General features: G+C 44.1%; 1 protein-coding gene across 1 annotated transcript in view; it reads left to right on the top strand.

Annotated features, from left to right (window-relative positions):
- The window catches only part of C11H10orf67 (chromosome 11 C10orf67 homolog), a 51,622-nt gene extending 34,516 nt beyond the window's left edge, over positions 1-17,106 (top strand). Inside the window, exons 13-16 of the mRNA XM_088654518.1 lie at positions 1,580-1,664; positions 2,564-2,647; positions 5,244-5,349; positions 16,713-17,106. Coding sequence (XP_088510644.1) covers positions 1,580-1,664; positions 2,564-2,647; positions 5,244-5,349; positions 16,713-16,777 — 340 coding nt within the window. The 3' untranslated portion in view covers positions 16,778-17,106. The remainder of the gene's footprint in view (positions 1-1,579; positions 1,665-2,563; positions 2,648-5,243; positions 5,350-16,712) is intronic.
- The last annotated feature ends 523 nt before the right edge of the window (positions 17,107-17,629 follow it).

The raw sequence follows: 17,629 nt of genomic DNA, 5'->3' as shown, positions 1-17,629 counted from the left end.
CGTCTAGAGGGGCTGGGAGCTGGGGGCACTATCATACAGTGGTTCCGCTCCTTCCTCCTGGGCCGTGTTCAGAAAGTGGTGCTGGGGGATGAGTGTTCAGACCCCTGGGCACTCACTTGTGGGGTGCCTCAGGGTTCCGTTCTCTCCCCCATGCTTTTTAATATCTATATGAAGCCGCTGGGAGAGATCATCAGGGGGTTTGGGCTGGGTGTTCATCAGTATGCAGATACCTCTCTCAAATCAGAACCAGTGAAGGCGGTGAAGGTCCTGTGTGAGTGCCTAGAGGCGGTTGGAGGATGGATGGTGGCTAACGGATTGAGGTTGAATCCTGACAAGACAGAAGTACTGTTTTGGGGGGACAGGAGGTGGGCAGGTGTAGAGGATTCCCTGGTCCTGAATGGGGTAACTGTACCCCTGAAGGTGCGCAGCCTGGGAGTCATTTTGAACTCACAGCTGTCCATGGAGGCACAGGTTAATTCTGTGTCCAGGGCGGCTGTCTACCAGCTCCATCAGCCCGCGGAGTGTCTCGCCAGAGTGGTGCATGCACTGGTTATTTCCTGCTTGGACTACTGCAATGCTCTCTACGTGGGACTACCTTTGAAGGTGGCCCGGAAACTGCAATTAATCCAGAATGCAGCAGCTAGACTAGTGACTGGGAGTGGCCGCCGGAACCACATAACACCGGTCCTGAGAGATCTACACTGGCTCCCAGTACGTTTCCAAGCACAGTTCAAAGTGTTGGTACTGACCTTTAAAGCCCTAAACGGCCTCGGTCCAGTATACCTGAAGGAGCGTCTCCACCCCCATCATTCAGCCCGGACACTGAGATCCAGCACCGAGGGCCTTCTGGCAGTTCCCTCATTGCGAGAGGTGAGGTTGCAGGGAACCAGACAGAGGGCCTTCTCAGTAGTGGCACCCGCTCTGTGGAATGCCCTCCCAGCAGATGTCAAGACAATAAGCAATTATTTTAGTTTTAGAAGACAACTGAAGGCGGCCCTGTTTAGGGAAGTTTTTAATGTTTGATGCTGTACTGTTTTTAATATTCGGTTGGAAGCCGCCCAGAGTGGCTGGGGAAAACCAGCCAGATGGGCGGGGTATAAATAATATATGGTATTATTATTATTATTATTATTATTATTATTCCCTAATGAGGCCTCCCGCTGCCGGTGCCCTTCCACCATTCAGATTCTGTTCTTAGACTGAGGTAAAGTTTGCAAACCGGGACAGTACTTCCCATTTTGCGGAGTTCATAAACCAAATTGTTCGTAAACATGACTGTTCTTAAACTGAGGTTCCACTGTATAACCTTAATTCATGTAAATGAAGCTTCCACAAGAAGATAATGAAAAAGCTGTTGTACATCATCCGTATTGCATAACCGACATTAGGAAGCGCCTGCTGGTTAAAGGGAGTCAAAATTCCCATTGGGTACATTAAGGCTTCTGTAGCTCATTGGGTCCCAGCTTTATCCTTGTTTGAGAATTAATGTCTGGGGTTTTGTTTTGTTTTTTATTTAGTTTTTTTGGAAACTGCCTTTAATTTAAGAAATACAGTTTAAACATTCCCATTTATCTTCTAGCCTACATGCCATTAAGGATGAGATGTTTCTTAGACAATCATTGCGTCAATCAGCAAAATTTAGACGCCCTTCGCTGGCTGATAAGGTATGTTCAGATAAGCAGCCACTAAGGGCAGACACATTGTTAGGTACTTAAAAACTTCAGACATGGGCAGAAATTTTGCATATGCTAATTAGCATGTTCAGATCCCTCTGGGAAATTAAGTTGACGGTTGGCTGAGGCCTCTCCTGCTGCCCTGTAAGGAACTTGTTTTTTTAAAAAAATGGTTAATGGAGGGAATCCCCTCTTTCAAACATCTAGTGTTGGCAGGGGTGAGGAATTTTTTTTTCTGTTAAGGACTGCATTTACTTGTGGGTGATCTGGGCAGGGTGGGGAATCAGATGTGAGTCGTGGGTAGGGCCAGAGCCATAAGTGCTCATGAAACCATGATTTCTGAACTGGGTTGGCAAACCACATACCTTCCAAGTCCTGGACTGCAAAATCCGGGATCGGCAGCTGCGTGACACCGGAGGTTGCGTAGACGCAACCTCCGGTGTCGCTGTGCCCATCTATGGGCACCAAAAATGGCCGGCGCCAGCAACGGAAGTCACGTCTACGCATGTCCGGAAGTGCGTAGACGCTACTTCTGGTGTCGCTTTGCCCATCTATGGGCACTGAAAATGGCCGGCGCCAGAAGTCGCGTCTACGCACTTCTGGACATGTGTACACGTGACTTCTGGTGCCAGCGCCAGCCATTTTCAGTGCCCATAGATGGGCAAAGCAGCAAAAAAAGGCCGCCGGCAGGAACGGAGTAAGGGAGAATAACGGGAGAGGAACCAATACGGGGGACTGCCGGGAAATGGTAAAAAAAAATGGGGGTTTCCCGGGGGAAAGGGGGTACTTGGCAGCTATGTCAAACCATAACATTGAAAGTACTGTGATCAGCACTGACCATGGTTTATAAATAACAGAAATGCTTACCCTGTCTCCTATGCTCCTTCCAGACAGCTTCTCCTCTGCACATCCAGCACCCTACAGGCAAATTGGCTTCATTTTCGAGCACCTTGTATATGCAGTATGCTCCTCTGGTATGTAGTTTGATGTGTGTCTATAATATATGTTGCTTCGCTTCAGTGTCCTTCTCCTCACACCTGCCCACACATTCCAAACAGGTAAACAGGCCCTCTCAAAGGTGATATGGCTTTGGCAGCAGCCTATGCACAACCCCTCTTTGCCCACGGAGCTCCTGATCCAGGAGGGGATTCTGAACATGGGCACATAACTTGAAAGATAACTGTATTTATAATTTTATTAGTTGTGTATATATAAGATGGTGAACAAAACTGCTGGTTCCTTTGGACTGTTTGTGTGCATCATAAGCATTGATAGATGCCTGCCGGCACACACAAATGAACACACACTGTCCTTTTTTATGTGAGCAAAATATGTTGTTACTGAATCACAACATTGGTCCAACTAGGGCTGCATATACACCAGGCTTCCTCAACCCTCCAGATGTTTTTGGCCTACAACTCCCATGATCCCTAGCTAGCAGGACCAGTGGTCAAGGGTGATGGGAATTGTAGTCTCGAAACATCTGGAGGGCCGAGGTTGAGGAAGCCTGATATACATCATATATTTAAAGTGCATTTAAAGCGCGCACACACACAGGAATCCTGGAAACTAGTTTCATAAAGGTGCTGGGAATTGAAGGGTAAATGATAGTTCCCAGAATTATCAAGGTGACAGGGTGCTTTAAATGTAGGATGTGTGTGTGTTAAGTATAGTTGTTTAGTTAACACTGAAATTGAGAATACCTGTATGTATGTATATTCCATTGAAGCTAGGGTTGCCATATTTTGAAAAACAAAAAAAGGACACCCAAGAGAAAAAGACTCCATGAAAATTAAAAGTGCTGGGGGGGGATTGGATGCAGAGGAGAGGTATCATATTAAAAAAAAGAAGGGAAGGAGGAAAAGAAGGAGGGAGGGAGCAGGAGGGAGGAAATCAGGAGTGCAATCTGGAGGGAGCCATTGCTTCAGTCCTTGGCCTCGATTCACCTTGCTTCCTTCCCCTCCCCTCCCCAGCCTAACCCCAGCCACCACCGCCATCTCACCAGCAGCCCCTCATTGCCAGGCAGATGCTCCAGCAGAGGAGGGGACAGGGTGGGGTAAAATGCTAGGAAGGAGGAGAGACAGAGAGAGAGGCAAGCCAGGCAAGCCAGGCAAAGCGGGAGCCTCCTCACTTCACATCACTCAGCAACCAGAGCACAAGGAAGGGAAGGAGGACCAAACCAAAAAAAACCCGCAAATTTTTGTCGAATTCTAAAAATCCACCCAGACAGAATTTTTAAGCCTGAAAAAGAGGACAACTCCGGGAAAATCCGGACATATGGCAACCCTAAGAAGCTTACTGAAGATCTCTGAGCTGTAACAGGTTGATAATTAACTACAGTATTGATGTTCTCTGCTAGCTTACAAATGAGTGTTTAACCTTAGATCATGTGATTAAGGCATTTGATTGCAAATCTCCATTCTGAAAGGGAGTTGCCTTTGCCTTTTGTTCCCAGGCACAGTCAGAGAAACCTTGTGATAATGAAGCCTCTCCAGGAGCTGCATAGCCTTAGCCTTGATGCAGGCTAATGCAAGCTATGGGAGAGAGAGCTTTGATTTTTGCTCTGGTCCTAATTATGTTATATATTTTAGAAGAAGTACCTATACTTAGATAAGCATATGCTTTATGGAATTATCTTGGTGTATCATTCATCGTTTTTGTACATGTTTTGCAGAGGTTCTAGTTAGTAAAACTTTGAATCAGGCCTTCCAAAAGGAGTCAGCTTTTATGCATCCAGTTGCTTCGTGTTGAGCAATATTAATATCTGCAATAATGTACATAGCCTAGCTTAGTACCACAGCACTGTCAGGTATCAAACAGAAGTATTTTCCAAGCCTGCTGCCCAAACATTGATGCTAACGTTACAGGGGAGCCCTGGCCTTTGTAATGTCCCCCACTTAGTTACTGCCTTTAGGAGGTCATGATTTGGTGTGAGTAGGACCTGTGGATTTCATTAACACACACCTATTACTTTCCCCTTCCATCATTCAAGCACCCACTAAGCTCCTTTTAAGTAGAGATGTCCAGGTGTGAACCAGGCACTTTCGACCTGTAAAATGTGTGTGCTGCCCTCCAAGCTATGTGCTTATAGGAAACTACCTTATTTTAGGTCCGCCCAGCATTGTCTACTCTGACTGGCAGCAACTATCCAGGCTGTCAGGCAGAGGAGGTCTTTCCCATCTCCTTAATCCTGGAGATGCCAATGACTTAACCCACTGAGCCAAGTCCCTTCCCATAATCAGGTTGTGTTTATAAATTTGCTGATACCAAACTCATTATTTTAATAGAAATTTCTGCAATATAGGAGGAGTCAGTGTCTTTGTAGTGTAAGCTAAGTCTGGGTCTTTCTAGCGTGAGATTTCTCAGAATGTTCCTCTGTGCAAGAAAGAAATTTTTGTGTAAAGAATGGTATCACAATTCATATTATTCATAACTGCCATACTTTATGATGCTTAAGATGTTTAGTTACCATCTTGGTCAACCACAAGATGCAGTTTAATTGAAAGGTTCCTTTAATTTAACTGTGCAATGGCTTTTGAGTGACTTTAAAAATAAATATTCCATGTTCAGCCCAAGATAGGTTCTCAGCCAGATTCAGGTTCAAATGAAGACGAAGAAGGCATGGATACTGAGAAAATGCCAGTTCTAATTAAAATCCCTAGCGCTTTTGAACCTGGTGAGTAATGACATAATTATATGTTGCAGAAGCTGTTTGTCTTCAGTTAAACACTACATTTTTTCTGTCGTTTCTCTTGCTATCAAAACTGGATTATGGTTCCTTCGTCTGAAGGTGGAAATGTGTCCAAAATTATATAAACAATGGAACCAATAAGCTTTATTTGTTTAAAACTTTTATCCTGCCCTTTCAAAATAGTACAGAAGCAGCAGCGGAGCTTCATGCTCCGCCACCGAGGGCAGAGAGCAGGCGCGCTGCCCCCAGGGATGTGGCGCACGTTTTGGGGGCAGGGTGCGCAGCGGCGGGGCATGCATGTGGGGTGGGGCATGCGTTTGGGGGCGGGGCGCATCGTGTGCAGGGGAGGGGCAGGCATTTTGGGGGAGGGGCGGGCAGCCGCGATGGCACCCCTGGGATCACGCTACTCGGGGCAGCCCTCCCCCACCACCCCTATCTTCCTACGCCCCTGTACAGAAGGCTGTGTGCGAAAGCTAGTATCATAGCCATGCCAGAACATGTTAAAATATATATAACAATTAAAGCTACCATCCACATCTATGTGGGAGTAAGCACCACTGAGATCTGTGCAGCTTGCTTCCGAGTAGACCTGCATATGATAGACCTGCATAAGACTAAAAGAAAGTGTTGTAAAAGGTATGGAAACAAAGTCAGAGATTTCAGACAATAAGTAGGCACCAGAGACTGAGTCAGAAGAGTTCAGTTCAATTTTATTTCAGAAGTAGTTCAGCAGCAAGTAGAGGGAGGACCAAAGGTTCCCACTGCTGAGTTAACACCTGACAGGTCACATCACACAGGTTGTGTTCCCATTGGCAGGCGACAAGCTAAAACCCAGATTCTATAAACATAAGAAGAGCCTGATGGATTTTGTCCAGTATCCTGCTCTTACAGTGGCTAACCAGATGTCTGCAGGAAGTTTCAAGTCGGAACTGAGCACAATAGCACTCTTCCTCTCTTGCTGTTTCCAGCAACTGGTGTTGAGAAGCACATTTCCTTTACTGGGGTGTATGAGGTGGGGCAATAGCTCTGGTGAGGAACGTTTGTGCTCCTTCTGGGGTACTTTGCCCACCTTTGGTCCCCACCCTGAACTCAGCTCTAACCTGTGGCTCCTGGAAGCTGTCAGCATCCAACAGCAGCCACACCTGGGAATGACTTGGACTGGGCTGCTAAACCAGGTGAGGGTAGCCAGTAGGTCTCAAACCCTCAGTGAGTTAGGGACTTCCCCTGCATGTAAAGACAAGCTCCGGCAGATTGAGCAGATGAGCCTAATAGTGGGTCAAGCGGGCAGTTTCTGCATTTGCTGTCAAGGGAAGTGAGGGACATTTGGGGCTCATCAACCTGGGAAGGTAGCGCATCTAGAAGAAGGAAATTTCCTGCCTTGCAGGATTACTTCGAGAGAAGAAAAGGCTAAGGAGTAAACCCTACAGAAATCTAGAGTGGAGTCCCTAAGATGCTTAGGTCAGCGTTTCTCAACCACTGTTCCGCGGCACACTAGTGTGCCGCGAGATGCTGGCTGGTGTGCCGTGACGTGCGGCGACGAGAAGGGCGATTTGCATTGTCACGTGCCTGGCGGCCGCCAATAAAACCACTGACCCGCTGGAAAGCAATATTTCTCCTCCTCTTTCCCAAAGCTCAGTGCAAACGAGCCTGGCGGCCACCAATACACAATGCTGACCCGCCGGACGGCTTGTGAAGCCTTATTACAGGAGATTGCAACCAACACAGCAATTGGCAAGTGTTTCTTACAGTCATAATTATAGTCAATATAGGGCGGCACAGAGTTAAATTTTTTAACTTTTTTAATGGTGGTGTGCCTCATGATTTTTTTCACGGAACAAGTGTGCCGTGGCCCAAAAAAGGTTGAGAAACACTGGCTTAGGTGGTGCCTTGAATGTCTCCTGCAGCCAAGCTGCTGCCGAATGTATTGCTCTGCTTTCCCTTGGACCACATCAACGGGGCTAAGAGGGGGGTCTTGTCATCTGGGCAGCCCAGAACCTCCATACACACTGCCCCGGCTTGCACCCAGGGGAGGTCACTTTGATGCTGCTAACAGAGCAGTTTGAGTTCACCCCCTCTAGGCACACTCCATTGTCTCTTGAGACAGATGGATGCAAACAACTGTCTTTACTTGCAAGCAAATCTCATTAGGAATATATGAAACTATCTTACATCAGGCCATATTATTTATCCATCTGCCCAAGCATTGTCTACTTTTACTGGCGGTGGCTCTCTGGTGTCCTCAGGCTGAAGGCATTTCATATCACAAGCTGCTGGAATTGAACCTGAGACCTCCTGTTTGCACTCTTCCCCTGAACTGTGGCCTGTGTCAGGGTAGCCATTGTAGTGCCTTCCAGATGTTGTGGGACTGCCATTCTCATCAGCCCCAGCCAGCATGGCCAGTGGTCAGGGAAGATGGGACTTATAGTCCAACACCATCTGAAGGATGCTACATTATCTATCCCTGACCAATACACACTTACCTGGGAGTAAGCTTCTGTGTTCAGTGTGCTCACTCCCAAATAAACGTGTACACAGGATTGCAGACTTAGCTCCATTTCTTCCTTCCTGGGCCTTTGCTCTATGTAATTGAGCAGTGGTGAAAATGGGATAGCAGTGAGCATCTGAGCTCTTCATTGTGTGATAGAAAGCTCAGTTTTGTTTTATGTACTCAAGGAGACTTTTCTCACAGTCTGGTAGAGAGGCACTATTTGCACTGTAATCTTTAGAGACAGTCTTAATGAGCAAGAAAGACACGAACCCCTAAGATAAAACCACTGAGGAACAGCGACTCTTTCCGTGGCTTGTCAGTAGGGGAGAGCTCAAACAGAAATATCTTATGCACAGAAGCAACTCCAGTTTTTTCCTGATAGATTACACTGTTTGTTTCTATTTCAAATTACTTTGTCAGTGCAAGAAGAAGGGGTTAAGAGGAAGGTCACTTTTAACAGACAGTCACAGTGAAGGGAATGACAAGGAGTTTCTAATAAATTTGAAATCCATATCTCAGTCATTCTTTTAACCCCTTTGAAGTATAAACCTTTAAAGTATTAAATCATTCACATGGATTCCCAACTGATCTTCTCAAAGGAATGTTTTCAGCAGGTGTCAGTAAGGGGAGAAATGCAACACTGCAAGCTTGTGGGGAGCGAAATATATTATTTAACCAAAGTTAGGCTATCGCTTAGAGTTTTAATGATATCCATAAGAAAAATTATTTTTATCTATTTAGAAAGATGTATAAACTGCTTAATTTAAAAAACCTAAAATCTGCAAATTTCAAATCTACCTTCCACAATTTTTCCTAATCCTCAAATTGTATGTTGTGTCGTATATCTTCCGCCCATTTGAACATGACTGATTTTACTTCCTCATCTTTCGTTTCCCATTCTAGCAGAATACTATATGCTTTCTTCAGTAGCTTCACATCTTCTTCTATAACCTCCTTTTGGAATCTAGAGATTGTATAGCTAAATCCTTTTTTATTATCCTCCTTATACATCTCATTTAATTGTACTGTAACCAACTCTGAAAATGTTCTTTAATTTCATCATACTCTTTTAATTTCCATTTTCCTTCTTGTTCTCTCAATAGGTCTCTATATGTAGGCCACTTTCCCTTTTTACCAAGCGGTTTGAGTAACGAAGCTTCAATTGGTGATAACCACCAAGGTGTTTTTTGTTCTATTAAGTCTTTGTACCTCTCCCACACTCTCATTAGTGATTTCCTGATTATATGATTGTAGAATCCTTTATGTACTTTCCCTTTCCCGTACCATAAGTATGCATCCCATCCATATCTGTTATTGTGACCTTCCAAATCTAATGCTTCTTCTTTTTCCTGTTTTATCCAGTCCCTAATCCACACCAAACATGCAGCCTCATAGTACAATTTAAAGTCTGGGAGGGCGAAGCCTACTCTTTCTTTTGTATCTGTAAGTATCTTATGTTTAATCCTTGGCCTTTTGCCCCCACCCCAGACAAATTTGGAAATATCCTTTTGCCATCTTCTGGGGCAATCATCCTTAACCATTACTGGGACTGTCTGAAAAAGTAAGAGCATTTTCGGCAGCACATTCCTTTTTAGTGCTGCAATTCTTCCTAACAGAGAAAGGTTCATTCTCCATATTTCTAAATTCCTTTTTATCTCACACCATACTTTTTCATAATTATCTTTATACACATTTGTATTTCTTGTTGTTAACCATATCCCTAGATATTTTACTTTTTTATGGATTTCTATCTCAATACTTTGCACCAAGTTTTTGTTCTCTTCGTCTTTAAAAAAATTAACTAATAATTTGGTTTTATTTCTATTTAATTTAAATCCTGCCACTTCCCCAAATTCTTGAACTTTCTCTATCACCTTAGGGAGAGAATTTTTCGGGTCTTCTACCATAATTACTAAATCATCAGCAAAGGCTTTCAATTTAAATTCACTCTTACCAGTTTTTATCCCTATAATTTCTTTTTCTGCTGTTATATTTCTTGCAAGTACTTCCAGGATTCCAGATGAATAACAGCGGTGATAACGGACATCCTTGCCTAGTTCCTTTTTGTATTTTACATTCCTTCGTTATCACCTGATTTACAATTAATTTCGCATTCTGTTCTGAATATATTGCTTGTATTCCTTTTAAAAATCTATCTCCACAATTAATTTCTTCAAGCAATTTTTTCATGAAATCCCAGGACACATTGTCAAAAGCTTTTTCAGTTCAGTCATTTATATCAATGAGCTTAACACAAACTACCGGTAATGACTGAAAAGCTTTTTCAGTTCAGTCATTCAGTCATTAGTTTGTGTTAAGCTCATTGATATAAATGGACTGGATATGTAGGCAGTAGAGACTGGTCAGTCTGCCAGCCCCCAACTGCCTGTCTTCTTACTGGCATCCAGTCCAGGAGGTACCCCTGGCTGTCAGATTCCTCTTCTTTAGTCTCAGTATTGTCCTTGGGGGACTCAGCAGAGAGGAGGATGGGAGCAAACCTAAAATTAGTTGGCTACACCTGTGATTGGCGCTTGCTCCACCTACCTTTGGCTTCCTTATCTTTTGCCCCCCCCCCACAGTCCCAATGGGCAGCAGTCACCTCTGTATTTTGGGGGGGGCACAGCCACCCTAACAACTCTGATTGTGGAGTGATTCTAACAGGGGTAGCTAAGCTGCACTGACCAGTGGGTGTGTACTCTTAAAAGACTTGGCAAAAATTCCTCCTTTCCCCAGCAGCCCCTACCTCCTAATCCATTTGTCCATGGTTTCCGTTCGCCAACAATATCAGCTCAACATATGCTTTAAAAACAGGAAACAAAGAGAACAACTTTCTCTATTTAATCTGTGTCAAAATAAATCCTTGAATATTTGTCAAAGTTTTCTGAACACCTAAGAACAATATATATAAAATTCAATAGTGTAACCAATTGGCTAGTAAAAATGAAATCAAAATCAAACAACATTTACTTGCTAAAGGCTCTAATGAAAGTAGTGGGACTTGAAAAAGGGCACATGTGACTCTGGACATGCCAGTACCATTGAGACTGAAAGACTGATAATGCTTTGGCTTCTGGGTTTTCTTTCTGAAAACAGCTTATTTATTACATAAACTGATCTCTTTATTCCAGCACAGGAATGTCAGATCCTGGAGCTGCAGTGACAGTATCTTATTGAAACATTATAGTGATAACTTTATCAGCAGTGTGTGACACAGGGTGACTCCAGGCCACAACATGTGCCTTTGTCATAGGTATCTACAAGCATTTCAGATAAATTGTTTCTTTGGTCTGGAGGGGGAAAAAACATCCAATGTCCCTTTGGCTCTCTCGTCTGCTTATCTCTTTAACTTTTTTCTATCTATCTATCTATCTATCTATCTATATATATATATATATATATATTTCCAGCGTTTTGAATTTGCTGAGAGATAAAAGCCAGGCCAAATGGAAAAAAAAATCCCAAAAACCCTCACACGTAACATTACTAGTGACTCTTTAAATGGAATTTTTCATTCAGACTTTGACATTAAACTAGAAAAGCCTTTTGGCTGTGACCATACAAGCATAATAAATTGTGTATGTTTGCGATACTGAATGAATCTTGCCCATATGCTGCGCTGCAAGGCTACATGAATGAAGCATTTACCAAATCAGGCCCACCACATTAAACAGAAAAACAATCTTTATTCATGGTAACTTATCAGTTTCAATTAATCAACCTTAACAATGGAAATTCTGATGTGTTCAAGCAACTTGAAAGCAATAGGTCATCTCCAGGGCAGCCATGTTGTGTCTTTGTGCCTATGGCTTCAAACAAAGCAACATCTCCAATAAATGTCCACATACAATTCCATATTGGCAGCATAGCTACTTTTAAACATCTAAGCACACCTCGGTCTCTAATGTACTGGCTTTGCAGATATGCACTGAGTTTGCCTCTGGTTTTGCTGTTCCCAAATATAATTGTTTTCTAGTATTTTTTTGGAGCTCTGTTAAGTTCAAACAAAGGAAAAGACATTTCCATTGGATGACCATCCTTTCAGTTCCTCTGCTGCTATGTGAATAAGCATTGTGCAAACCATTCCAATGGTATTGAAAGGGGGTAACCATTGGTTTGATTTGGTTACACGGTTTCCTAAAGCGCTCCCTCCCACTGCCTTAGGGTCTGTGAAAGGTCTGTGACCTGTTTAGAACTGCCAAGTGAAATGTCATGTCGCCCCTCCCAAAGGGGAGTATCTGCATTCATTTGATCAGTATAAAAAATGATTGGGGATGGCGAGATCAGTGCTTTTGAATTGCAATTTATAGCAGTTTACAAAAATGCACATTGTTGGAAAAGAAAACATGGAAGTGTTTCTTTCTAAATTGCATTACCTGTGAAATGTCATTAGTCTTTTTAGGATATTTGCATCCAATTTTTACTATGAAAAACTCAAGAGAGGCTTGAACTGAAGAAACAGGCTCTCCCCCTCCATTGTATTAACTCTTACTCCCCTTGTTCTTATTCTGTACTTAATTTTGGCATCCAAGTATCTGGAAACTACAGTTTCATGCAAACGTCCTGTTTTATTGCTGCCTTCTTTATGATAATAGCATGTGGCGCTGATTTCTCCAGCATGTCCTGATGATCATATCTTCCTACATAGAGTTTATGCAAAAACATTGTTTAAATACATTTGGTGTATGTGTGTGTGTTGCAAGAGCATCTAGATTGATATTTTCTCTTTATTCAGTCCCCATACTCTGAGATCTACGGATGAAGAAAGGTATATAAATTTAATAAATAATAATAATACTCTTCCCACCCCTCCTTTTTTTGTAAAAAGCTTTTAAAGATATTCAGGTAATTTGTAAAAAGTCATTTGTTGCATTGGAAACCTCTGTTCACTCTGTGACCAGTTTTTCATTTATAACTGGAGGCACAGCAGTTGAAATAGTTTGGAATCCCATTTTAGGCTGCCTGTATGTATACATATATATACATATACATATGTGTGTGTGTGTGTGTGTGTGTGTGTGTGTGTGTACATTACACAGAATATCCATGTGGTTTATTCCCTATTTGGAAAATATAGGTTATCTTAATACATATGTAATTTAATTGCGCGCACACACACACACACACACTATAAATTCTGTGTTATTTTCCTGAACCAGGATGGAGAGCTCACATTACAGATGTGCCAGAAGTAGGCAAGTTTCAGATGGGTTGGCAACAGCTAAGGTCTGCCCTTTCCCTGCCCTAGAATGAGAGGCTTACTTGTTTCGCCTCCCAATGGAGACTGAGGCTGGTTATTTATATAGGGATTCCCTTGGAGGCACCATGGGCATCTGCTTCCCAAACTCTGGAAGGTTCAAAGTAGGACAGCAGTATTTCATTAACTGGTGCATTGGTGACGTCACCTGATTAACTGCTTAGCCTCAAGACGTCACTTTCCACACAAGCAGCAACATGTGGGTGAACAATGAGAGGTTTCCACAGCAGCTGGAATAAAAACTAACATGTAAATTAATGTGGCACGTGAATGGACAGCATGGGCCCCTTTTCTACAGCGTCCCCCTCTGCCTGAGAATTTTCAGCTGGATCCACAATAGAGTTGCCACCTTTCTTTTTTCCTTTTTCTCTACTATGAACAGCTGCACCGTGGCAGAAGTTCAACAAGTGTAACTTCTGCCTTTTGCGCAAATCTCATCGAGGCAAAGGCTCTGCTAGGAAAATATAACCACCCTGATTTTACCACATTGTACAAGAGGCTGTGCCTCTTGAAAAATCAACTCTGCCTGTGTCTGCTTTAAGGACAACTTTTCAAAATCTCCTCCCCTGTGTGAATGTTTGAACAGGTGAAACAGCCCTCACTTCCATCACAAATTAATTCCTTGTATGCAAGTCTCCCTGGCTTAAAACAGAATGTGTTTCCATATGTGTTTAGTGCTCAGGTTGACAGTTGGCACAATCCTATACATGACTACTCAGAAGTAAGCCCCACAGACTTCATTGGGGCTCACTCCCAGGTAAGTGTGCATAGGATTGCAGCTTTAAAGGTAGTGTGTTTCAGGGTCTGTCTTCAGGTCTGCATAGGATAGTAGCCTTTCATTTTGTGGTGCCTATTAGCCCTGAATTATCTGTATTTGATTGGAAGCTGCCTTATACTGGGTTTAGACCATCGGTCCATCTAGCTCAGTGTATTGTCTACCACGGTTGAAAGGGGCTCTCTAGGATTTCAGACTTGTTTCCCTCCCAGCCCTATCTGCAGAACCTGGGACCTTCTGCATGAAAAGCATGTGCTCTACCACTGGTGCACAAGTACCACTAGCACTTAACACAACCCTTTATTGTTTTTGCTGCAAAAGGCTAAGATGGCTAGCCACCTGGAAACTGCAAGCGAGCATTTAGAGGTGTGCAGCCCAATCCTATGGATGTGTTCATGCAAGTGAGTCTTGCCCCTTTAAAAGCCAATGGAGCATCTCCACATCATCAAAATACTATACCATTTTGATGGCCCATTGATTCCAGCCTGTTTTGTGTGTTTTTAAATTAACTTGAGGCACAATCAAAATGAGATTAGAGAAAAATACCAACAAAATATTCAAGAGAAGGACCTGAAATCTCTTTGATGTTCTACCAGGTGGCGCTGGCTTAAACATGGCAGGTAGTATGAAGTTGGGGTTGGGGTATTTTAAACCCCTCATGAAATATTCCTGGTCTTAGCTCATGAGTAGGTGATATCCTGCCTGGGGGCAGGTGGGGGAGCATCTGGTGGTGCGTGTATTGCTTTGACAGTCTATTGTCAGAGGTTTTCAACCTTTTTGAGTCCATGGCTCCCTTGACTAACTACATTCTTTCTGCAGCACCCGTGGGGCTCAGGAGCCCAGTTATGTCACCCCTTGCCTGCAGAGCTGGCAGCCTCTTTCCCTTGTGGAGTGTTCCCTCAGCCTCCTCTCTTCTCCCCTCTCCTTGGGAGTCCTCTGGGCAGCCGCTGCTGCCACCCTCAAACTGACACAAAGGGGCTGAGACTTGTCTGTCCATTCCCAACAGCAAGGGCTGGCAGGCTGGCTGGGCTTGCTTGCTGAGGCTGTCTCAGCTCCTGGCAACCAGCACCCCCTGACCAGCCCCAGAGGCACCATTCGCCTGCGGAGCTTATAGCCAGTGTTGCTGCAACAAACAGCTGTGCAAGCCTTTGGGAGGCAGAGATGCAAGAAGGCATCAGGGGAGAGAGGGAAGGAAAGAGGGACAGTTGGCCACAACACCCCTGCTCTATGTAGTAGGTGCTACTGTTTTTAAAAAAACAAGTGTTTTGTGGCACACTAAAAGCTAATAGATTTGTGTGGGATTGTTGAGGGTGGCAGCAGGGGCATAGGAAGGGGGGTGGGGGCAGTTTGCCCTGGGTGCCCTCACTGAGGGGAGTGACATTCGGCGCGCCGCCCACGACTCCCAATCCTACCCCAATCTGTCAGGGTAAGGAGGGAGCTGCGGCAATTTGCTGGCGGCATGCCCCCCCCCCTTCCCTCTTCATTTTGACAGCTTGGGGGAGGCTTGGGAATCGTGGGTGGGTGGTGCGCCAAATGTCCTCCATGGGCGGCTTGTTCCGCTCCCATGAGCGGCTTGCTCCGTCCCTGGCTGCAGGGTGCACGCACCACTCCGGACACCCAAGTGGCTATCCCATGCCTGGGAGGGCACCCTCCATGCCACGCCCCCATCGGGAGCACGCCCACCCTGGGCAGCGCAGGCATATGCTCCACCGCTGGGTGGCAGGAGAGGATATATTGTTTAATATTCTTCCTAACTTGCGCTAGCAAGTTTCTTCACTTAGCAGAGTGCATTCCCCTACTTAACGCAGAAGAAAGCTGGTTGCAAACTTGTGTGAGTTTCTTAAGACAATAAGCAATTCAATCTGCTTGTCCAAAATTAGGTATGTTCTAATATTCCTGGTAAGACCCCTTTTGAATCCCTCCTGAAAGAATAAAGACACCACAGTCTTATTCATAAGTAACAAAAAGGAGTTTTACTCACGATCAAGCAGAGCACAGTGTGATCCCTGAAGGCAGGCTTAAGGCTTAAAGTTACAAGCATGTACAAACAGGTTTACCCCATATGGAAGATGACCTGGGGAACTGCTGTGGCAGCCAGCAGTACAGTCCAGGTGATGCAGGAAGCAGGCAGGACGAACAGGAAGGTCAAAAAGAGAGAAAGGCATGACTTGGCCTTTTACCAGGTCTGGAAAGGTCACACCCATCTACTAGTCACATGCAAGGAAGGATGCTCCAGGCCAGGAGGAACAGGAAGTTTCAACTGGCTGGACCAAACATTCCCTTGCATGTCCACTCTAGCAAAACAAGGAATGTTGTATTTGACTGCTCCCAGTGGATTACATCCCACAGTTTGTGGTGGTGGCAGAAGGTTGTGTGGACTTTATCAAATGTGTAAAGTGCTCTGTTGTGGACCAGAGCCTACATCAACAGATGCATGAAGTAGTATCCTCTCCTTGGATCTGATATAGACTCTGGTCCACACTAAAACTTATGTGCAGTGTAATCCTACACATGTCTATTCAGAAACAAGTCCTGCTTTCCTCAGTGGTGCTTACCTCCAGGTAGGTGATGCAGTGGCTTGCAAGCCTTACCCTTCAGGGTGCAGCAACCCTTTCTGCAGCAGACTCATTTTGTTTAGAAGAGCTAATCCGTCCAATGAACAAGGCCGTGGGAGGGCAATATGCCAAATGCTGCTTTTATCACAGTCTTCCAAAGGTGGGAAATAGCTGTTTGTAACCCCCCTCCAAATTGACCTGTACAGAATAAAGCGTTGCATCGAATTCCAAGGTGCAGTTTCAAGCTATCTGTGTCCTCTCTCTTCCTCTTCTCAGCTTCAGAGTCTGCGGATGAGGAAGAGTTTGAGCAATTGCCTTCACCTCAATCATCTGCACGCTGATAGCTGGGGTAAGAGTCACCTGTGGGAAGAAGGTGAGAGAAAGCAAGAGTCCCCCTCAACATCTGGTCACATGCAGAGGATGTCCTGCACAGCTGCCCTGTCCAGTGAATGCTTTCAGTTCTCCTACCAATCCCACGGGGTGCACAGGAAACCATCTCTCCTGAGTAATGGAGTCCTGCCAAGCTGAATAGTTTCTACTGCACACACTTTGTGTGCAAGCTTGTCCAGAGAGTTTGCTTAGGATTACTTTTTTCTACCTTAAAAAACAAACAGCCTTAAATAAAGAGTTAACTTGAGGCACATCTTTCTGAGCCTTTACATTACACTACAACTGCTTTCAGTTAAAATGTAACAAGAAGTTGGTCCTTAAATTCAGCCTGAAGGCTGCAAATCCAGTTTTGGCAAGAAGTAAAACCAAATCCCATATCATCATTCTGCAATCATATTAGAATATGTTTTCTTTTTAAAAAAAACTAGGATGGTGGGAGGTTTTTTTGCAGAAAATAAAATAAATTTCCTCCCCTACATTGTATGTTTAACAATTTTACACTGCTGTACTTAGTAAGTATAATCCCAAGGTTGGGTCATTCACATTATTATTTTGCCACACAAATTCCTTCAATGATGCCTGGCAACCAAATATGTGAAACAATTCAATTGAAAAGTGACTTGAAAGTTCTCTCTGTGGTGTGGCTATCTTTGATGGCGCATTCACACATCTAAAGAGCCATCACACACCAGATGAATGGCATGATTGCATGAACCAGGCCTCATCTTCATTCTCTTTCACGTGTGGACATATCATCACGTATTTTGGGATTAGATTAGTTGAAATCTTATGGTAATGCTGGT

The sequence above is a fragment of the Zootoca vivipara genome, chromosome 11 (genome assembly GCF_965207765.1).
Source record: "Zootoca vivipara chromosome 11, rZooViv2.hap1.1, whole genome shotgun sequence".
NCBI lineage: Eukaryota > Metazoa > Chordata > Lepidosauria > Squamata > Lacertidae > Zootoca > Zootoca vivipara.
Note: the sequence above shows the minus strand (reverse complement) of the source record. Positions and strands in the feature narration are given on the sequence as shown.